This window comes from Mauremys reevesii, linkage group 8, assembly GCF_016161935.1.
Source record: "Mauremys reevesii isolate NIE-2019 linkage group 8, ASM1616193v1, whole genome shotgun sequence".
NCBI lineage: Eukaryota > Metazoa > Chordata > Testudines > Geoemydidae > Mauremys > Mauremys reevesii.
Genome location: NC_052630.1, coordinates 56,670,798 through 56,694,795, shown reverse-complemented (window position 1 = coordinate 56,694,795; position 23,998 = coordinate 56,670,798). Strand labels below are relative to the sequence as shown.

Genomic DNA, 23,998 nt, shown 5'->3' with positions numbered 1-23,998 from the left:
TCCAGATCGATAACCATATAGAGAATATGACCTACCATAAACTTGCAAATTGTATTCTTTCTTTGTGTTTCCAGCTATGTTTGAAGCCAGACACATATAGGATGCAGCATCAGATTTTTCAGCAATTGAAATCTGCAACTGTCTGCCTCCAGACAGCACTCTGACTCTTCCTGTAGGGTCAGCCGGCAATGGAGAACCTGCAAGAGATATTCTTTCAGATAAAAACACAGAGAATGATAATGAGGTTGTTCAGTAAATTCCACCAGCTCTTTTTAGAAAAATCGGAGCCCAGAGTTGCCACTCATAAAAATAAAGAAGTTGCTTAGACCCAAGTTTTCAAACTTGGATGCCTAACTTTGGATGCTTATCTCTGATTTGTGCATTTGAAAATCATACATTTGTTTATGGAGGAGATTTTTGAAGTGTGAGCTCTGGGTACTCAGAAAATGAAGTTGCCACTTTCAAATGTTTTTCTCAATGTTGAAATTTTTTAATTTAATTTTAGGCACCTGAGTGTGAAAATTTAGGCCTTAATATACAGTAATAAGACTACTTGTATTTGCCTTTTTAGCTTCTATAAGATGACAAAACGACTAAATGATAACACATCATAATAAGGATTTGCCACAATTGAATCTTGTCTGAAAATTCTATTAAGTAAAAGTAGTGTTTTATAACAAACATTTCTTTTCCTACAATTCCTACAAATTCAGTTAGGTTCAGGCATTCAGATACCACAAAGAACAGCGCCCTAAAAAGAACATAGATATACAGATAAATAGATAAGACAGGGGGGAAAGGCACATCTAGACTTAACACTGGGACTGATTAAGAATATAGGAATTACCATATTGGAACAATGATTCTATCTTATCTGATATCCTGTCTCCAACTGGTTAATGCTTAAGGGTAGCGAGGAAAAATTCAGAATGCACCTAACTGTGCAATATTAAATCATAAGGGGGACATATGCTGGTGATCAGTTTATACCCTGAAGCACAAGGATTTACAGATCCCTCTCAATATTGATCTGGGTAAAGGAAAGTTCAGTAAATCACAAATGGCAATAACTGTACCTAGATACGATTGTCATCATGCTGAGGCTGGGCATGTAAACAGAGCCTAAGGAAATCCCACTGAAATTAGCACTGAATTTCAATGGCACTTAAGCACCTTAATTTCCTTAGGGTCCTATGAAAATTCCTCCCAAAGTGTTTGAGGGGAAAAATGGTGAAAATTGCAAGAAGAAAATTAACAGTTTCTTTTGTAATTATTGACAATGGTAACTCACTGTTCTTTTTCCAGGTAAGGCTTGGTGGTGGAATACCACTGGATTCACATACCAAACTGATAAGGCTTCCTTCAATTACTGCCAGTTGGGAGAGTTCATCTGAGCCATAAATACTTGGTGGCACTGAAAACAAATACCAAAAAATGCACTCAGTGAACCAGAATGAGACCTGCTAACACTGGGATAATGTCAGACCTGGTAAAAGCAAATGGAACACCATTGTGCATTGAGCCGGACACAGGTACTGCATCCACTGCCTGGAGGAGTACCCCTTTGTGGGGTACATCATACTCCCTCTGGGTGACTGGCTCCCTCCTCCAGGGGAATCAGAGCAGTTCCTGCCCACTGCTGAGCACATACCCTGCAATTCTGACTGGCTCTCATGCAGGTTGCACAAAAAGAGGAGGCTCCTGTGCCTTTACCTACCTTACAGACCTGCCAGGCAGAATCTGACCCTGAATGATTGCCCAACTCATTATCTTAGCTTATGAACCTTTTGATACTGTAAGTCTGCAAGCTACTCAGCCCCTTTTAAAATTCAACCACAGCCAAGATCTTGATTACTTCCCATGGCCACAAAGTCCTTGATTGTCTGCATGCTTCCCAAAGAAGGATTTCCTTTTGCTGGGTCTAATATTGAGTGTCCCCTGTTCAGTTATTATGCAACAGGAAAGGAAACACAGAAAAGAAGGGCCAATCCATTTTCACTCTGATCTTCAACAGTTTTTAATATTTTGGGTCAGTTCCCAAAGAAGAGATAATGGCCTGCTTGGAGCTGGGGAGGCAACTTTCCTTAACATGCAATAGTAAATCCTTGAAAATCGACCAGGAGAAGCAGTGGAGACCTCAGGCTGAAGTGGGAGAAGGGACTCTCACTAGTGAATGGATTATCCAACACATTTCTACCAGATGAAAATAGGAAAGCATTTCTGTCTGACACTCTAGCCCTCTGATTCCCATAATTTTTTATTAAGCAGAAACAGATGCATGAGTTTCAACACTGGCAACTGTAAAGCTTTATACAGTATTATACTGGTTTCAAGATCTGGTTTCATTTGTTCTGCTTCAAACCATTAAGCTTATGCCAGTCTCCAAGGAGACAAATATTATCTTTAGTACACAGGCTGTGTTCTGACAGTTTCTGCAATTGGAGTTAGCTCTGGGGATCTCACTAGTACTCAGAACATAATCAGACAGACACATTTCCTGTATTTACCACTCAAAAATATGGCAAGCACCATTTCTGCTCCTAGTGAGTAAACAAAGGATTTCATTCTAAACAGTTAACCACAGATGGCTTTTACAGGCAACTTTTGGTTTCCATTAACTTTTTCCAGTCAATGCTGCTAACGAACACAAAATTATCTCTTCTTTCAAAATGGTATTAAAATGCTCTCTGTGCACAAAAGGGGCAAATCCAGCTCCCTCTGCTGATGCCAGAGAAGAATCTTTTGCAACAGTGAGTCTGCTGTAAAATTGGAGTTGGATGTAGGGTGACCAGATTGCAAGTGTGGAAAATTGGGACGAGGGTAGGGGGTAATAGGAGCCCATATAAAAAAATGCCCCAATTATCAGGACTGTCTCTATAAAATGGGGATATCTGGTCACCCTATTTGGATGTAAGGTGGGAGATGCAGGGAGTGGATGTGTTGCTCGTGAAAAGTGTGTGGAGACAGAAGTTTTCTATTTATTTACAAACTAGGTACATCCTAGGCATCATCCACATTGTAATACAGCCCCCAACCACCACATAAATGCCAGTCTAAATTAAGATTTTACATCATCTGTTTTTCAAATAAATCCTGATTTATAAGGGTTCAGGAAAATATAATATTTACCTAGAGTATCATGCTTTATACATAGAGCCAGATTTAAAAAACCTGGCCTCCCTTTTGATGACTGCATTTAAGAGGGAACAAGTAATTGCACCTAACTTTGCAGGTCGCTAACAGGAAGCCAAAAATTAGGCTCAAAATATGTGCACTGGATACATATATGACCAGAATAAAGGAATTATTTAGTTTTGTTAAGGTTATTTTTTTGTTGTCCATAATGGGTGAAATTCAGCCAGTATCAATGACCAGCACAAGGCATATATGCCCTTCTTAGTCCCACTTTACACTCTATTTTGAGGATTTATGTGAACTTAAATGGTTCCTGGGCCTTGTTCTGGCCCCCTGCACTGAGGTGATTTTCACCTAAACAGGACAGTTTTCAGACCTTTATAATAAATCAGAATCAGCAGTTCAATTGTCTCTAAGCCAAGTCATTTATCACATTAAAATCCCATGGTTTAGGATTCCATTCATGTTTCACTCACTTGGCATTGTTTTATATAAATATACTAAAAAGTAGTAATCAGTCATACTAATCACTGATGGACTGATACCAGAAAATTGCAATCAGATAACTGTTTCTGACTGGTGACAGAATAAACTGATAATGATTTTTTTTTAAGTATATTTACGGTCAGAAAATGACTATGCTAAAATAGCACCTTCTCACTCAACATATCTGCAACATGTGTGATTTCTGATTCATATCTGTCTACTAGCATGACCTTTTTTTTTTTTTACTACAGCTTTTGTTATTATTTACAACTGTTAAACTGTGCAGAGTAAATATAACTGAGAGAGAGTAATCTGGATTCTCAGACTGCAAAATTGCACACCCCAAAAACTCAGAAATATTGTGGGTTTAATCCATATGACATTGGAGTAAACCAATTGGTTAGTTATATATCTAACTACCCATAGTGGATATGTACAGTTTATGCATGCAAATCTGAGATTGTGGGGTGTCTAAAAATTTGATTTCATCAATTTAGAAGCCAAATTGACGTCGTACTGAAAATGTGGCCTAATATTTTTATGTGGGCAAAACTATTCTTTTGCTCTCTTCACTCCATGTATCATAATGCGTAGGTATACATTTTAGGTTTGCCTGAAAGTAACATTTGGGTAGTCTCATGTTAATTTCTAAGCTCCTGGTGAAACACTAAGCATGGCTTATTTATATAGGCAGCAGAGGATCAACCTCAGAAATGAACTACATATGAACTACACAGTGCGCTCCAGCATTATGCTTCACAGCTTTACTAGAGTTTTGTCCCCAGGCTTGGTATAGTATTATAGACTTACCCCAAACATTGACATTATAATTCTTTTCTGTTTTCCCAGCAACATTTGTGGCTTCACAAGTGTAACGTCCAGTGTCTTGAACCTGAGCTTCTTCAATCTAAAAATAAAATTAAACCTTTTGACTCTCATTTTGATGAGTAGGTTGTTATTTTGTGTATAGACTATTATGTATTAAATGTTATTAGGATTAAGTTGTTTATTTTCACAGCAGTCAATCTAAAACTTTAAACATAAATTTAGTAAGGACGATACACTGTCCTAAAAACCCAGGAACATGTGCTCCCCATAGCACTCATCCATTATTCATGTTAGTATCAATGGGACTAATGCTGTAAAGATCTCCTCTCAAGTAGCTGGTAGCCTGGAAAAAGAATAGTGCCTTCATGATTGATAAGTGGCCGAGGAAGTAAGCGCTACAGGAGTCTCAGAAGTGAGCTTTACCTTCAATACACTTCCATCTTCAGAGATGCTGAGGCCTGGTTTCTTCAGCAAAGGTCGGCCATCTTTGAGCCAAGTCAGCATGGGTGGGGGAATGGCATTGCTCTGGCAGCGCAGCTCCACTGCTTGGCTGATGAGCACAGACACATTCTGTTCTTCTCCCATAATGTTTGGTGGAACTAAAACAACACATAAAACAAAGAATAAACCCCCTGGCCAACACATACTTTCACAGGACACACTGAGGAGTTAGTACACCCACCTAACAAAAATAAGACAGCAGTTATCAGCCAGTTTGGCACATTGTGTGTGGAATGAAACAGCTGGTTTACGATCACGTATCAGAGATACTGTCCCAATTGTGTACAAAGAGTTCTCACCACGAGAGATATGTTAGTGAAATTCTGAGTGGAAAGAAATGGTGAAATTCTGCTTGCAGGGAGATGAAGATATAAACTAAGGCTATGTCTTCACTATGGACCTTACAGCAGCACGGCTGTACCTCTGCAGCTGTGCTGTTATAATGTCTCCTGTGTAGCCGCTCTATGCCAGTGGGAGAGAGCTCTCCTGCCAGCATAATTAAACCATCCACAGCAAGAGGTGGTAACTATGTCAGCAGGAGGCACTCTCCTGCCGACATAGCACTGTCCACACTGGCGCTTTCGTCGGTGAAACTTATGTTGGTTGGAGTGCATTTTTTTCACACTTCTGACCAACAAAAGTTTTGCCGACAAAAGTGCTAGTGTAGACAAAGCCTAAGGCAAGTAGGCAAATAGTTAATAATATAATTTAGCAAATGAAAACCACAGAAAAGTTTTTAAGTCCCAGACTGAAAAGTCAGAAGACATTTAGAACCATGGAACAACTATGGTTCAAAGGGTTCGAATAAGGAGCAATGAGATGAGGAAAGAGAAGACAGACTTAACCTGCTTCTTGCAGTGCCGTGATGACTAATGTTGAACCTATTTCATGTTAGGTTCCTTAAGGAACCATTAATGGAAATCAGCAATAGAAAGTTGTTGAGGAACTCTATGGCCCAACTTCATTTTAAATCATCTGCTACACATTCTGGTCTTTGGGAAGTGAGAGGAGAATTTTGCCCAGAGTGGGATGAATGTTTATTGTTCCAGCCAAATGAACGATAATTAACAATTTAATCATCATTAGTTCATAATCTACCATTCCACAGTTATCCTCTGTTTGTTATGTATGGTATTTGCTAGCTAGTTATTACATTTGCTGAGAACAAACACTATAATTAAATGCGTGTAACAGCTTCTGTGACAATTCCCACCTCCCTCTACCCCGCCATTTTCACACAAGTATAATAACTTCCTGGAAAATAATCCCCTCTACACAGAGAAAACTTTTGGGAAGTCTGAAAGCTCATCAGCTATTTTGGAATGGTAGAAGAGTAAAAAAACATGCACACTTTTCCTCATTTTAAAAATGGGAAAAAAGTCATTGTCGTCGTTCCTCCCACCCCCGCCCCGCGCGCCCACCACCAGCACCACAGGTTACTAAAAAGCAACTGTCTTAGCACTTGACATTTAAGTAATACTCACTGAGGAATACATCCAGGACCAAGTCTGAAAAGAGATTTAGATTTTAATTGGGGGACAAATCCTGCAGATCCTTACTTACAGGAATAGATCTTATTCATGTGAGATACCTTATAGACTAACAGACGTATTGGAGCATGAGCTTTCGTGGGTGAAAGCTCATGCTCCAATACGTCTGTTAGTCTATAAGGTGCCACAGGACTCTTTGCTGCTTTTACAGATCCAGACTAACACGGCTACACCTCTGATTCTTGTGAGTAAGGATTTGGAGAAGGCCCGCATTGGCCTGCTAAATCCTGGGTTGTGAGTTCAATCCTTAAGGGGGCCACTTAGGGATCTGGGGCAAAAATCAGTACTTGGTCCTGCTAGTGAAGGCAGGGGACTGGACTCGATGACCTTTCAGGGTCCCTTCCAGTTCTATGAGATAGGTATATCTCCATATATTTTTAATGATTGAAAACTGGCTACTGTGAGTGCACACCTGGTTAAGTCTGAATATTTGCCCTTGCACAGATGCACAGTACCCGTATGGGTTCTTTCATACGTGTGTGCTTATCCATAGTAGGCTGAGATTTTCAGACCTACTTGAGAGGGATCAGACAGAACTGGGCTTCCAAAAGCCGTAGGCAGCTTTGAAAGTGTCAGCTGTGCATCAGAAAGTAAAATTCTTGATAAAATCTTGAAATGACATAAAAAGTTAAGACAGCTTAACTGCATGGATATTCTTCAGTCCATAAAAAGCAACATAGTGTGCTGTTTCAACCCTTCTTTCCTTTCCTGCTATATTTTTAAAAGGAGGCAAATTAAATATAAAAACTTTATTAATACAACATTAAGCTGCAGTCAAAAAAATAATAAATCAAGAACTGAAAAAAGTTGAGGTCCTAACAACAACATTTGCTTGGCTACATTGCACATGTCTAATGGGGTTTTTATTTCTGCTCTGTACCACACATCTGCAATGTGACATAAAAGGGTGCTGCAATTTCCTTTTATTTTTAACTGTGCAACCTTAACATTCCCAAAATATGGGGGAGAGAAAAAGGAAACACTAGGATTGTCTGTGATAAATATCTAAAATGACCCAAAGAAGAGCACTGTGTAGCTCGAAAGCACGTCTCTTTCATCAGCGTAAGTTGGTCCAATAAAAGGTATTACCTCTTCCACTTTAGGAGAAATGCCACAAACCTTCTTCAAAACAAAGATGTTTTCTTAATTAGTGCATATGAGATTAAAACTGCCCCAAGGTAGTACTCAATACACCAGCAATACAGCTCTCAAAATATCATGAGAAAAAAAACCCGTAATATAGCCTTGCTTTTCTTAACACAGGAAGTACTAAACAGAACAGCTGATATCGCAGCTTGGAAATAATTTAGGGGGAAAGTCTGGTCTCTGTGGATAAGAAACATAATAACTGTAAAAAAATCTGTTTATCTTACTTTCTTTGTAGAATTTACAAAAGGCCTAGATTCTTCACGACAGTTTGTGGAACTAAACATTGAAAGCTGACCTGTTACTGCAGAAAGCTAATTTATTTCCAAATATTTTTCACCAATTACTTCTCCTTTCAGCTACGTGACTTGAACTATGGAAGGAAACTGCATCACAAAACTGAGAAGCAGGGACTAAAAAAACAGAGAATCTGTTTCTGAAGGAACAAAGGATTAAAATGAATCTAATTATTTTACAGGATATGTTAACAAACTTGTTCGAACTCCTAGTTTGGCCAAGTATGTATCAAGTCCCTAACCATCTCGGCCCCACTAACATTCCAAAGTATTCTCTCCTTCTCATTTCTTAATTACTCTACCTACTGGAGTTAAGTATTAACAATAATATTACTTTTTGGTGACAGCCTTCAAAGCTACTCAAGACTGCCATGCAGCTGAGTTTAATCCAGACCAGCCTCTATTTCAATGCTCTTTTTAAGCATGCATCGCTACAGTGCATAGAACCCTCTCTCACAGCTGGTGAAATCTCTCACCTTTGCTGTAACCTCAGAGAGGACAAGTACATCCAGTAATGGGTTGTGGAGACCCTTAGAGAAGGTCCCACCAGCTCAAGACTGAGAAACATTGGCGGGGAAGTGTGGAGGAAGCTCACACTGCCCTGCCTCTGCTATATTTGTCTTGTAGATACACAGAGGAATATATTCCTTCTCAGCATCTGGTCTCTTTCCTAGTTTACATTCGATTAGGCCCAGCCTTCCTTAAAGTAGCTCTAAGAGTTGAACCCTTGTTATGGATAAAAACCAGTTTGGGCATCAATTTCAATGTTCATACTAAAGCAAGCTGTCAGAATGCTCACCGTAAACTCTGAGATCAATATCCCTTTGTTTCTCCCCAGCAGCATTCACTGCAACACAGATATACTTTCCTGTGTCACTGATCTGAGCGCTAGTCAGTGCCAAGACACGACCCCCAGAGAGAACCTGTAAAAGAAAGGTTGAAAGAACACGTTCATTATACACTTCTTAGTTTCTCTAGTAATATACTGCAGTATAACAGAGTTAGAACCATTATCTTTCATTTTGAAGCGGAAAAAAAATGCTCCTATTACATCTCTTTTCCCTTTCCCCTGTGTTTCTCCCAATTCAGATCCTGCAAAGACTGAAGCACATGCTTAACTTTATGCAGGCCCCAACTGGGCTATTTGTATTCGTAAGTCTTTTCAGGGTCTGGGCTTTAGCCTCTCACTCTCAGCTTCACACCTATTTTGCCTCCCTCTCTGCTTGGAACAATCTCCATTTTCTACCACATTCCCTCTCTCCCCTCTTTCAAATCTCTCCTTAAAATCTACTTCTTCCAGGAATCATCCTATCTTCTCTTCTCCAACTCCCCAGACTGCTTTTTCCCCAACTATTATTTTGTGTCTTATCTTAGCTATCTCAATGGGAATCCTTCCTTAGCACATACTTGTAACTTGCAATTTTACTATATGGTGCTATATATATTATTTTTATTAATAACAATGCTACTAGTTATTAGGGTGACCAGATGTCCCGATTTTATAGGGACAGTCCCAATTTTGGGGTCTTTTTCTTATATAGGCTCCTATTACCCCCCAGCCCCGTCCCGATTTTTCACATTTGTTGTTTGGTCACCCTACTAGTTATCATCATGCCATTGTATCCATGGTTAACATTTCCCTGAATTCCTTTAATGGACATTTTTGTTTGCATTTACTACTGCTGAAAAAGTGCTAGGTTGACAGCCTCTATTTATCCACAGGACAGGTTTTCAGTGCAAACTTCCCCAAATTGCCCGACCATTGTGGCTCAGTCTTGACCTCAGTGAATCACCCCACATTTTCAGCACAATTTAATTTCCTTTTTCACTCATTCCTTGGGATCGCTGAGAAGTGTCAATTTTAGCGGTATGAACTCTTGACTGAGAGCACCAATCAATTTCATAAAGGTCACAGTGAGCAATCTTCATACTTATGGTTACTACCAACATAGGTAGTTGCATCCGACGAAGTGGGTATTCACCCACGAAAGCTCATGCTGCAAAACGACTGTTAGTCTATAAGGTGCCACAGGATTCTTTGCTGCTTTTACAGATCCAGACTAACATGGCTACCCCTCTGATACCTACCAACATAGGCTAGATTTGAACCAGTAACCTTGAGAGGAAAGGCACAACATGCCTCACGCAAAACCCTGTAAAAATCCAGTTCCATTAAAATGAAGTAGTTTTAAGTACCCATGTCAAGATACCAAAAAACCCACAAGTACTAAGGTTTGCATCAGTTACCTGGAGTCCATCAGAAAAGCTGGAAACAGGGCTACCATCTTTCAGCCAAGTCAGAATGGGTGTAGGGATACCTCTGGCTTCACATTCCAACCTCACTAGATTATTAACGACTACAGCCACCATCTCATTCCTGCCAGAAATTGATGGGGGGACTGAAAAACAGAACAAACTTGAAATAGCTATGGAGCAATATAAATCAGAACAAAATTAAATGGGCCACTTATTTTTGGAAAGAGTTTTTCTTTCTGCAACTGCAGTACATGGTTTGTCATTTGTCCACACTGTGCCAAAACGTGCTCTCTTTACTTACATAAGTAGTCAGATAACTTCAGTGGTACTACTCGTGTGAGTGTGATGAGCAGGATTGGGCCCGTAGCCCAGAGGGCAGCCATGAAAACCAGAAATTATAACATAAAATCTGAAAATGTTCTCTCAAATGTTTACAAAAATGTTTAAAGCAAAAAATGTAATCTAAATCTAATGAAGCAAATGCATATGCAATATAGTAAATCAACCTTGTGAAATTGACATGAACATTTACAGGTCCAGGCACCTACAAAATCTACATGCCCATTTTTTACATGATAATGAAAAACATCTTAACTACTCATCATAAATTACTTGCTTCAGGTAAGTGGCCGAGTAGAATTTTGCAGGGCTGCATTTAAAGGGACACTTGCTTGAATTTTTAAATGAATTACTTTGGCCATCCTAGTGTTCCTTTCCTTTATGTTTGCTTTCCACAAACATTCAAGTGAATGAAATTTTATATTCTACAAATATTTGTATCAGTGCAATTCAAAGTCAAATGCATGAGTATTTGCAGAAATAGAATTTCAATGTGCATGTGGGAAATGTCTGACTCATCTAGTCAGGAAATTAGAACAGTATCATTTGACATATCTTACCAATTACAACCAAGCAACATAGCTTAAATATTCAGTATCTGTAATAACAATTTAATTTTTGCAGTGAACCTTTCATGATTAACATAGAAAGAAGAAAATGTCATGATCTACTCACAGATGTTCTATGTATAGAAAAAGAGGGTATGTTAATCAGATTAATTATTCATGGCAAACTAGTTGCTCAATTATAGTAATGAGTGAACAATTTCTGGTAAACCATGATGCAGACTATTCATTCTGCCTTATAAATAAGCTCTAGTAGAACCAGAAATTCTGGAAGATAAGCAGTTATATACACTTTGCCATAACAAGCATCCATTGTTCTTTGATAATTGCAAATGTTTTATAATGGTGAGAAACAACTACAAACATCTTCAGACAATGAAATCATATGAATATACTTTATTTGAATTCAAAAGATTTGGCACCTACAAATAGTTCTATGACTCCTTTCAATGTTAAGATTGGAGTATTGTTTTCTAAACAATGAGAACGCAATGATAATTTATGCTGTAGCTACTGTAACCAAAATACTGTATTTACAACAGAATTTGAATAAAATGAGATATTAATGGGATGAGAAATATACTCATACACTACAGTGATGGGCATGATATAAGAATCAAGATAAGATAAATATATGTTCATTAAACTCAATATAACTTCTCCTGTGTTTTGCCATGAATCCTTTAGAGTCCATTATCTCCTCATTGTCCATAACTTCCACTTTAAACTGAATGAAATATTGAGAAATAATTTACACATGATGACCGTACTTATGTAGGGTAAAAGAATAGTATTATGATCTCATGCTTCACAGTGTAAACTGATCACTGGATAGGTCAGAACGGATTCTCTTCCCAGACCCATTAGGTACACACTGAACTGGCTACGTGTATTAGGAACAGTTTCATCTTTCTTTGATACAATCAGTACTGGGTGACATGTTTTGATCTGGAATGGCAAACAAATCCTGTGGCTCTAATCTAGCTGGCTAACCCAAAGGGTATTAAACTGAACTGAAACTCCATCATCCATAAAAAGAAGCCCATGTGTTTAGGAATTATTTTTTAATTTTTAGCTTCGAATAGAAATAATGACCTTGGCACCAAACATTTCCTGGGAATTAATAACTGTGTGGGGTTAATTGCCTTTGGCTGTGTTTTGGGCCATCAAATTCTCTCAGATGGTCATTAATACCAAGGAAAGGCACTGCCCAAGGTCATTATTGGTTAATTAACATTAAAAGGAATTACATACTGTTTGTGCGTCTCAGTGGAATAATACAACCCTGATACCATTGTGCCAAATTCTGGCATCAGATTAGCAAGGAAGGCTCCCACTGAAATATGTTGTGTGTGCACAAATTCTGAAGGCAAAATTTGGCTTAGAGCTATGGACTAGCATGCAAGGCCCACTGAAATCAGTGAAAAATCTCCAACTGACTGAGGGGTTTTGATCAGGTTTTTAGTGACTATAAAGACTCACAATTTCATTTAATTGTATACAACCAAATACAATTTCCTCTAAAACCTCTGAACTATGAATCAGCTTCTGTTTTCTTTCTATTGTATAATTACCTGTTGTAGAGTTCAAAATGATCTACAACAAACAATACCCCATACCTTTTCAAACTGCTGAAGCTGCAACATTTAAGTCTCTGACAGATTTGGCTAAACTGCTCTCTCCTATCAAAATTGACAAAGGGTTTGGCTACACTTGCAGCTGTATAGCGCTGGGAGTTAAAGCTGTCTTCGTACAGCTTTGTAGGGAAAGCGCTGTAGCGTGACCACACTGACAGCTACCAGCGCTGCAGTGTGGCCACATTTGCAGCATTTGCAGCGGTGTTGGGAGTGGTGCATTATGGGCAGCTATCCCAGCATTCAAGTGGCTGCAACATGCTTTTCAAAAGAGGGGGGTGGGGTGGAGTGTGACAGGGAGCGTGGGGGAGACAGAGTGAGTGGATTTTTGGAGCTGACACCGTGTCAGCTCCCTGCCTTGCAAGTTCTAAGGACTTGAAGATACACAGCACCAACCTTCAATCATTTTAAAAGTTTTGACCCCTTCCCCCACCCCTCTCTCATTCACTACATGCAAATAGCCTTCAGACCAGATAAGCAGCTGCTCCAAAACGGACCCCCCTGCCCCCTCTCCGGGCTGCTTCTCTCCTCAAGCAAACATTCCAAAGGGATCCCTCTGCCTGCCTCTGCTCGAGCAAACAGTAGCTGTGTTTGTTTTTTAGATAAGCAGCTCCGGGAGCCCGAGTTCACAACAAAACAAAGAGAGGCATCACAACAAAACAAAGAGTATTATCTTTACTTAAAAAGCATTATGGGAAGGTTCCAGAGGTCAGTTACAGCGTAGTAAGATTAATCACTGTTACACTGGCACCCCAGCGCTGCAAGAGCAGCGCTATAGTCGTTATTCCTCAGGCCGAGGTGGAGTACAGCCAGCGCTGCAGCCAGGGAGATACAGCGCTGTATGTGCCTTGCCAGTGTGGACAGGGAGTAAGTTACAGCACTGTAGAGCCATCACCAGCGCTGTAACTCTCAAGTGTAGCCAAGCCCATACATCTTCAATTGAGTTTTCCCATGTCAATGCTCTAAAGGAAAGAAATGTGTCCTTCGTATTCTCCACAACTCCTCTCAGAAAATGATTAGTGATAGGAAGGAGCATATTAAGTATGTGTAATAAAACTGGAAAAGAGCAGGCAAAATGCACATAGATGATTTTCCTCAAGCTGTTTTTATGACATGCAACACTTACCATGAACCTGCAGGTTGTAAAAGAGCTCAGCTGTTCCTGCTGTATTGACAGCCACACATTTATAAATGCCAGTGTCAGAGATCTGGGCACTGTCAAGCTGAACAATTTGCCCCCTGTTTAAGAACGTGACACTTGCAGCACTAGTGAGTGGATGACTGTCTTTGTACCATGTGATAGCTGCAATATGAAATAAGAGAGAGGGAAAAGTTACTGACTGTACCCTTATAACTGGTAGTAACAAAGCTAGCTCTATGCAACAGTAGAAAGATACTTTCCAAATTATCTTAAAACTTTCAGTCTCTGTTCAAATGCTGGTTAAACGTTTCTAAAAGCTAACTAAAAATAAATCAATATTTAAACTACAGCAATAATAAAGTTATAACAATAGTAGTGATAACTACTAACTTTTTTGTAAAGTACTGCATAGACCTATGACATTCAGTAACAAAAACAACAACTATAATTTTATATGTATATAGATACTTCCATGCCAAAGCAATTTATCACTTAATAAACTGTTATATTAAGCATGTATATAGGGGCCACTTCATCTACTACTAAACTGAAATACAACTGTTTAAAAATACACTGCAACATGACAACACTTCAATGCAGAAAATCCCAAATACTATATTAAACTGAAACTCATGTGGAAGCTTACAGAGGCAGAATACACTAATCCTAACAGGAATTTGACTAGGGTGGTGGAATTAGAGTGTTTGGGGATTATAACAGACCATAACTGTTGAGGACCTTTACTTTGCATCTCTATCACAAGATGGCCCTTCCATCAGCTCAGTTCTCACTAACACCTTGCTGGGACACTGGTTCCATGCTTACTCAGATGAAAGTTTTACCTATTGAATCACTCTTACAATACCTAAATTTTCTATGAAAGTCTCCCATCCAAGAAATACATTGGCCTGACTCTGATTAACTTGTGAGAACTGCATGCTGATCACAACACAAGGTAGTGTGACTGCACGCAACACCCTATTTTTTTCAGTCATGTCAAACAAGGAGATTTGTTGTTGCTTTTCAAGGCCATACCTTCCCATCATTTAGCACAAAGAATTCTCATGGAACTGAACAGGAGTTTGGGATTAAGAATTATGGTGAGATATGGTAAAGTAGCATTCTAGCACAATAGTGTAGCAATTAAACGTTTTTTTGTATTTCAAGGACCTTTGATGCTCCTTCACAATGTTATACAGAGTTGAAAACCCAGCACAGTAATTGGGCAAAATGCTCTGCCTTTTACTCCATGAAGAAGGGAGTGAGATTTTCCTTGGTGCTTCTATTCCCTAATCTAAATAGTGATATACTAGATTATTCATTGGGTTGGGTTTTTTTGGAGGGTGGGAGGATTGTTTTTGTTTTGTTGTTAATTTGTTTTAGGTTTTTTTGGGGGGTGGGGTTAAGTTGATCCAAGTGGAATTTTTTGCTCTGCACTGAAAATTCATCATTTAGACAGTTTGTAACACATGGCACTATATCATAAGTAGAAGAGCTGGTAGAATTCTATGAATTTAACCATTTTAAAAAATAATCATCATTAGGTTTGAAGAAACAGTGCTGAGGAAAAATGAGTGCATGCCAAGTGGGCGTAAAATGCTACCCTTTGGAACTGTTGATATCTTACATCTAACTTTCTACAGGTGTAAATGACTACACAAGGATGGCAGGCACTGGAAAATCAGATCCAAAAGGTACAAAGTTCAGTTTGGATGCTCATTTGAACTTTAGTCAAATCTTGTTTCTAGAAACTGGGCTATAAACTAAATAAAAATAAACCTTCTTGCAGAATTTCAGTATTTCCTGAGTTTAACTGGGCAGCAAATACTACAAGAACAACCTCTCTCACATTATTGTAGTTCTTTCACTTCCTGACACAAGCAGGAAGTTCTCAGAAATACAGATTACAGAAAGGAAAAAAATGCACACTTCTCAAACCTTAAAAGAGGTTCAAAGTGGGAAAGAATCCAAACCAAAATCCTAGATCTAAAAACATTCAAACAATGGGGTGTTTGAAATCCAGCTTCTTGAGCTTGTCTTTCTGGTTTGTTTCAGCTCAAGTTTTAGGTAAAGATTATTGTATCTGAAGGGATTCATCTGTCCTAATTATGAGCCAAATATTGAGGTCCTTACTCAGGCAAATTCCCATTGGAGTCAATGAGTGTTTGGCTAAGAAAAATAATGAGGAAGGATTTAGCACCATAAGAATAAATGTGAATTAAATTATGACTAGATATAGAAGGCCAAATTTTCAAAGGCCAGCATTGAAGGTACAGTTCCAAAAACATGTGCATAACCTACCACCATCTCAGCAGGCCAATCAGGAAACAAACTTTAAGGTTTTCCACGCACACTAGGGGCCAGATGCAAAGTCCACTGAAGAGTATGGAAAGACCCAGTGGATTACAGTGGGTTTTTGGATGGGGTCCTCAGTGTTGGCCCATTTTTTGCAGGCATACTCATTACACTGGGCTTTGTAAATTTGACCCACACTATGCAGTATTAACCTGATAAGATTAAGTGAGTGGATTTGTTTTTGTCTATTTTTTCACAAAAGCATGTAGTGTGCAATAACATCTGCTAACATTGTTACTGACTGTGGACATGGCCGTTATGAGAGGACAATTTATCCAATTTCTTGTTCATTTGAATGGGAAACAGTGGGGATCACTGAATTTTACTTTAATTTTAAATTTCATCTACTGTACATCACTCAAATTTATTAGCGTTTCCCATTAGATATTCACGGTACTATTGATTTCACTAGTTTAAATTCTAGAGATTTATGTTCACATTAAGAATCTCAATTATCATAAGCCTTTAAAAATGGATAACCTGTTAGCAGACTCATTTTAACACATGTACCTGGCAAAGGATTCCCAGATGCTTTGCACTCAAGGTGGATTGGGTTATTCACCACCACTGTTTCATTTAACATCTTCCCTGCATGCTCCAGACTGGGCGGTTCTGAAAAAGGACAGAAAAATTATGGTTTAATTCAGTTAGCCACACAATGGCAGAACATCTCTGCACAAAGCACTTTGTATAATGAAATACCGTGCTTATTTACTGCTGAATGTCTGGGGAATATCCGACACCTCCTTTTTGTAGGCTCTCCCCAGATGAGCTCCCATCTGCAGTTGGACCATTCCCTAGCTGTACAGAATCTTCAGCATTGATAGGAATAAAAGCTTCTTTTGCCAGTAAAGTAGGTGGATTTGACTCAAGATACACACAGCTTGAGTGGGGTAGGAAGGGACCAGTTTTTAACATGTCAAGCTTTTTAATCATACTCGGTTTACTTTTTAAATGGCTACATCGAACTGAATGATGCAGAGAGCTTTAATAAGGCAAGGCACTTTACTTTACCTAGCCCACATATGTTCTAGAAGGTGGCAGACACACAAGGCAGTGACACACAGCACTCTGACAGGAAGAGTAGAGAAAAAAGACAAACTAGTGTGAGTCAGTCTCAGGACAAAAGCAGCTGGATACATCAAATATGGCTTTAGGAATACAGGAGGAGCAAGGTTCCTCTTTCCAATCCTGATGCAGGTAGGTGCTGCAATCTCCCATTTAATTTAACATTGTTGTGTTAACTTCCATATTCACAAATCAAACAGATACAATAGAAATCACAGAAAAACCACCATATCCACCTCTTTGCCACAGAGGGGTTCCAATCCAACTCCCATTGAAGTCACTAGAAAGACACCACATGACTCCAGTGGAAGTTGGCTCTGGCCTGGCCAGTAGTTTTTAAGCTCTGAGGTTCATATACTTAAAGCATGGTCAAACATTTATCAAACTTACATGTAAATAACTCCTGAACTTTCCTTACTCCCTTCTGTATTGGTTCATCTGGAAATTAAAAATCCCTTCCAGAAGTTTGAAAGAATAAAGAATCCTAACATATGAGAGAAAATGTTTCTGCAGAAGCTTGCAAAGAATGCTTGTTCTCACAAGATTTGGATCCAATCAGTAATGCCGATAGTGGTGCCTTGTTTCTGGGTCCGGAACACAGAGTTTACCTCCTAATGTCTTGGAAGCTTCTCTCAACTCAACTGTACTGTGTAAAAGAGGATGACACACTGAGTTTATTGGAGAGAGGTGCTCATTCCTGTGACATTTGGTATCAGATGATGCAAAGGCCCTGTTTCCCCCTGAACTTCTTGGAGAGACAGTAATGAGTTCAGACAAAAGCAGAGTGACCAGAAAAGGAGGAAAATGGAGTGACACATCTCTGCAGATAATGCAAGTGTGGGAAATTAACACAGCCTTCCTGAATGTGCTCAAAATAGAAGAAGTGAATGGACAGTTAGAAGCTAAAAAGTGGCAATTTTAAGGCAGCTTTTTTTAATGAGAGGCTGAAACATCATTACCATGCACATGAAGACGAATATGCTGCTGGGCTTCTCCTGCAGCATTTGTTGCCACGCAGGTGTATCTACCAGCATCTTCCAGGAGGGCCTTGGCAATTTGCAGAATGCGGCCTGAAGACTCCAGCTGCCCCAAAACAGAAAGCAGAGGATTGTTTTGCACTATGACTCCAGACATAGCCACTGAGATGAATGTCAAGATACAAATTTACACTATATACAATGTCTCTTCTTCTTTTCAGACTGGGGCTTACATTCACACAGGAGGCCTAGTCTTGACGGTTAGAGAGCCCCTGAACCACAAGGCTATGATGGCTCATTAGCGGATATAGCTGTGAAGAGACCCAGATGGCAAAGGACAGGCAAACACTGTGAAGCAGTGGCTGCAAGCAGAGAGGGCTGCTACTGCATAGGACTGCTGGCAGGATGCCAGAAGCCATTCCAGTCTAGCATAGATCAAAGCAGCTTCAAGCCCCATTGCTGGAGAGCACTGAGGTGCCAAGGAGTTACGAGCTGAGGCATGGATTTGCACCAGATCAAACCTCCTCTGGGAGAGCCACACAAACCTCTCCAATGTGAAGGGCATCTCCCAACACAGAAACCCACAGTCCAAGGAGAGTAGAAGATTTAGGTGCCAAATTGACACAGAGGTGGTGCTCAGAGAGAAATTTACATCATCCTGCTTCCCAGTCAGCAAATGGGTGGTGCTACACCCAGTAGCTATCCCAGTTGGAAAGATGACCGCCTCTGGAGAATTAGCTACAGCTGAGAGGTGTGGATACTGTATCTACAAACTAGACTTCCAGCAAACACAGCATATGGATTTCTAAAGGGATTCACACAACAGAATGCTGCAAGTCAAATCCCAAATTCCTTACTCAGACAAAACTCCCATCGACTTCCAGGGTGGATCTTTAGCATCTTCGTAGCATCACGTGAGAAATAAAAAAGGAGAGGAAAACTAATAGGGGTGTGTGTTAGCACTTTAGTGTAACTATCTTTCAAATTTTGGATGCCACAAAAGCATTGTGCTTACTCGGATATTTCCTCTGGCTGTGTTTACAGGCTGGCCATCTTTTAACCACGTAATGGAAGGACTGGGAATACCATTGGCTACACATTGCAATGTCATGGGTTTGTATACCACCACAGCTCTCTCAGAAGGGCCAGTGGATTTGATTGTTGGAGGAACTGCAAGACACAACACAAACAAAGATAAATCACTATTTGCAAGTATTAGTGTGCAACCTACAGAATCTCTCAGATGCAAATGGCTTTGATTATTACAATTCTACTCACTGTTGTCTCCAATTTATCACCACATTTCTACAAATTTTACAGTTCTGTATAAAACTGCAATACCTTCTTGCTAATGAAGGTATGCAACATCATTTTAATATAAAGTCAGTCTGCCGCTCCTTTCCTCCCTTGTGTAACGTACCATGCACAGTAATATCCAATTCCCTTTCATGGTCTCCTGCCTTGTTTGTTGCCACACACTTATAGCGGCCTGTGTCCGACACTTGAGCCCGGGAGATGAGAAGTTTGCGTCCATGTAATAAGATCTTATATCCATCTCCCTCTTCAACTGGCTGGCCATCTTTCAACCACCTAGCATGAAAAAAGCAAAAACTTAAGATGCTTCTTTTTTTAAAGTGGGTGACAGTCCAGAGACATGTTTCTGTTAACTAGAAATAGAAAGTCACAATACAACTAGATCTATTTTTCAAGGAAGCCTGGAGATATTACGTAGATTTCCGTTTCTTTGGGGCTCCCAGAGATAAGTGAGGGCTTGAAGCGAGCTATCAGGAAATGGGGAAGCAGACACCAGAGAAGGGTAAAGGAAGGAGGCAGGCACTGGAGGAGGCTGCAGAAAGGACAGCTGCCACCAAAGAAGAGGGGAGGTGACAGAAGTGAAAGATTCCATGCAAGAGGGACTATAGTTACCAAAGGAGAGGGAAAGGAGACATCAGTAGGGGAAGGGTCATTAATAGAGTTCTGCCATTTCTTTTGAATCCAGAGTGGTCTCTAAAATATCTACTTTGGTATAACCAACAAGGCTACTTTAAAAAAAAAAAAGAGGTGGGCAAAATTCTGACCCCACTGAAGTCAGAGTTTTGCCATTGGCTTCAGCGAGGCCAGGATTTCACTCACTGTATTTTAGTCTATGATCAAATGGTATGGTCAGTGCATAACAATTACTTCCAAGCCCATCTAAGCAAGTGGTGGGATTTATAACTGACATACCAACCCCCTTACATGATAGTCGGTGGAGGGGTTCCTGTTGCCGGACAATCCAGCTCCAGAGGGCTATGAAGGATCACAATGTAGTTTGAAGGTTCCTCTCCCCCTGCCACAAGTGGTGGGACTGTAAAGTGATAAAAACACACCAGAAGAAACATTTAAACATCAGAAAAAGTGTCAAAAACAACTACATATTGTAAAATATATATCTTAGCACCCACCGCATACTGAGACAGGATATTAAATTGGGTTCAATGTACAGAGTTGTACCCTTGCAATGAAGGGCACCAAACAGATGGTGTCCTCTGTCCTATCATTTTTATTGCTCTTGTGTGGCACTTTATCTAGGGCCAGATTCCCCCTACTCCCTCTATGCATGGAGAAAGGAAACTAAGAGCCTTCCCACCCACCTTTTACATGGCCCATCTGATCCTTTGGGGATCATGGCACTCCAAGGGAGTGGGAAGATGTGGGAGAGGCAGGGCCTTCTGTCCCCACCTCATTCACAGACCAGCAAAGCCATTCAGGGGACAGTAAGCTAGGCACACTGCATCTGCAAGCCTATGGCCCCCAGTGCTCCCCTGTAGTGGTGTGTCTCAATGCACATCTGTGCCTACAAGGCATAATCAAGACATTAAAGAATAGTAGGACCTATAATACAAGAAGCCTTACTATGCTGGAAGTTGCTATTTCATGACTAGCATTTGCATGACTCATATATAGAGATCGGCCAACGAGGCAGTGTTCAGATCTAGATTGGCTTGAAGGTTTCAATGGAAAGAGAGAAATATTTTTCAAAGGAAAGTTTAGAATTTGCATAATGTAGCCAAAAATGTACAGGCAGCCTAAAAATTGAAGAACCCCTTGATATTATTTTATTTATTTTGCACCTGTGATTTTTCTCCTGTCCCTGATCTTAAGGCACATTTGATTAGATTAATTGGAGGTATACCAATCTCCTAGAACTAGGAAGGGACCTTGAAAGGTCATTGAGTCCAGCCCCCTGCCTTCACTAGCAGGACCAATTTTTACCCCAGATCCTTAAGTGGCCTCCTCAAGGATTGAACTCACAACCCTGGGTTTAGCAGGCTAATGCTCAAACCACTGAGTTATTCCCCGCCATGTTCTCCCACGTGATGTTTACAATCTCCCTCATGAAAACTGTCCCAGAAGTAGTCTGAAAGCAGCTGTCCTCCACAGGCCTATCAAACTTGGCAGAGAAAATGTGCAATGGTTGGGATTAATTAAATGTGACGCTTGACCCACTGAACTGCAGTTTTGTGACACCAGCAAAAATAAACACAGGTTTAATTCAGTTGCAAGTTCTGTAAATAAATTGTTCTGCTGCTCACGCACCTAAGATTTCAACATCATATTTGATTTCTTTTTCTCCTGCTATGCTGGTGGCCACACATATGTACTGGCCACGATCGGCCTCTACAGCATTCAAGATCTCCAGTTTCTTCCCACCAGACACAATGTGGAGGTTATCACTTGCTTTCACAGGTACTCCATCTTTTAACCAGGTAAGGAGAGGAGGGGGGTTGCCGGCAGCTTTACACTCCAATGTCAGTGAATTGCCAGCAACCACCTGCTTGTTCTGGACTGTGTCAGAGCCACCCTCAATAACCGGAGGAACTAGAGAAGGGGAAAAAAGATATATTGCAAGTGATTAACTTTGCAGCCAGAAAATGTATTAACAGCAAATGGGTCAGGTCCTCCCAACCCCCTCTGGCTCTACCTAATTTTATATTATATATTATTTTATGTGAGAAATATTTTGTCAGAAGAGGTTAAGATAAAGTAGTTATAAAGAACAGTTAACAATTTAATAGACAAAAGCCGTAGCTGATTGTTCACCACTTTATTAAAAGAGATGATGAGGCTCTGAGATGGAAGAATAGAGACTAAGAGTCTCAAGTCAGGTGTGACACTGGCAGATCAGATTCCAGCTCATGCCAAGGCCCCAGGCCTCACTGAACACTAACAAATACATAGCTGGCAACCAGTCTGGCAAACCTGTGTGTTAGTATAGTTAAAACAGTTATTTGAGTTATAAGAATGTGTTTTGACTTTATGGAATGCTTGTAGGATGCTGCATGTATGAACCCTACTTATAATATTTGTATCCAGTGTTATAAGGTAATGTCTAAATGTTTGCCCTGTAAGTATAAAAATGTTTGCTAAGGGTATGTCTACAGTGGCAGAGTACATCGCCGGCAGTTACATTGCCACTCAGAGACTGCTGAAGGAAAACCACTGTTGTGTATTCACACTGTCAGCTGCCTGCACGACAGCATGTTCACACTTGTGGCACTTGCAGCGGTATTTGGAGCGGTGCACTCTGGGCAGCTATCCCACAGAGCATCTCTTCCTCTTCTGCCGCTAAGAGTTGTGGGAAGGCGGAGGGCATTGCGGGGCATCCTGGGTCCTGTCCCACCTAGCCACCGAGTACATTAATCGGAAGGGGTATTTTTCTATGGTTCTCCAGGCGCTTGTGGATCACTATGGGCATTTCATGGACATTAACGCAGGCTTGTTCAGAAAGATGCATGACACACGCATTTTTTGGAACACTGTCCTATTCAGGAAGCTGCAAGCAGGGACTTTCTTCCCAGACCAGAAGATCACCGTAGGGGAAGTTGAAATGCCCACTGTGATCCTCGGAGACCCTGCCTACCCCTTAATGCCGTAGCTTAGGAAGCCATACACGGGGAATTGTGACAGCAGCAAGGAGCGGTTCAACAACAGGCTGAGCAAGTGCAGAATGACTGCTAAGTGTGCTTTTCGCCATTTAAAAGCCCACGGGACCTGGCCGATGACAATATTCCTATGCTCAGGGGCGGCTCTAGGATTTGTGCCGCCCCAAGCAGGGCAGCACGCCGCGGGGAGCGCTCTGGCGGTCGCCGGTCCCACGGCTCCGGTGGACCACCTGCAGACATGCCTGCGGAGGGACCGCTGGTCCCGCGGCTCCGGTGGACCTCCTGCAGACGTGCCTGCGGGAGGTCCACCAGAGCCGCCTGCCGCCCTCCCACAGCACACCGCCCCAAGCGCGCGCTTGGCGCGCTGGGGTCTGGAGCCGGCCCTGCCTATGCTTATAGCCGCATACTGTACACTCCATAATATTTGTGAAGGGAAGGGTGAAAGCTTCACTCACGGTTGGACCGCTGAGGCTCAACGCCTGGAAGCTGAATTTGAACAGCCAGAGACCATGGCTATTAGAGGGGAACAATGTGGGGCCATAAGGATATGGGATGCCTTGAGGCAGCAATTTGAAGCTGAAAGCCACTAATATTTGTTGCTATGCTTGGGAGTGCAGTGCTTATAATGCTAGGAGGTGATTGTGATTGGTGCAGATGATGCACTGTGAAAAGTTAAGAAAATTGCCTGTTGCTTTGCAGGGCTCTGTTTGCTTTCAATTAATGGAATAAAGATTGCTGTTTCAAACCCCAGCACAGAAAGCTGTACGCCTCTCGTTGAGGTGGGTTTTTTTACAG

General features: G+C 40.7%; 1 protein-coding gene across 1 annotated transcript in view; it reads right to left on the bottom strand.

Annotated features, from left to right (window-relative positions):
• The window catches only part of HMCN1 (hemicentin 1), a 324,395-nt gene that overhangs the window by 112,986 nt on the left and 187,411 nt on the right, over positions 1-23,998 (bottom strand). Inside the window, exons 32-44 of the mRNA XM_039483793.1 lie at positions 21,858-22,139; positions 20,517-20,625; positions 19,699-19,868; positions 19,294-19,448; positions 18,261-18,384; positions 16,744-16,845; positions 13,864-14,040; positions 10,190-10,341; positions 8,742-8,865; positions 4,873-5,048; positions 4,432-4,528; positions 1,292-1,414; positions 36-197 (exon numbers count right to left, since the gene is read on the bottom strand). Coding sequence (XP_039339727.1) covers positions 36-197; positions 1,292-1,414; positions 4,432-4,528; positions 4,873-5,048; positions 8,742-8,865; positions 10,190-10,341; positions 13,864-14,040; positions 16,744-16,845; positions 18,261-18,384; positions 19,294-19,448; positions 19,699-19,868; positions 20,517-20,625; positions 21,858-22,139 — 1,953 coding nt within the window. The remainder of the gene's footprint in view (positions 1-35; positions 198-1,291; positions 1,415-4,431; positions 4,529-4,872; positions 5,049-8,741; positions 8,866-10,189; positions 10,342-13,863; positions 14,041-16,743; positions 16,846-18,260; positions 18,385-19,293; positions 19,449-19,698; positions 19,869-20,516; positions 20,626-21,857; positions 22,140-23,998) is intronic.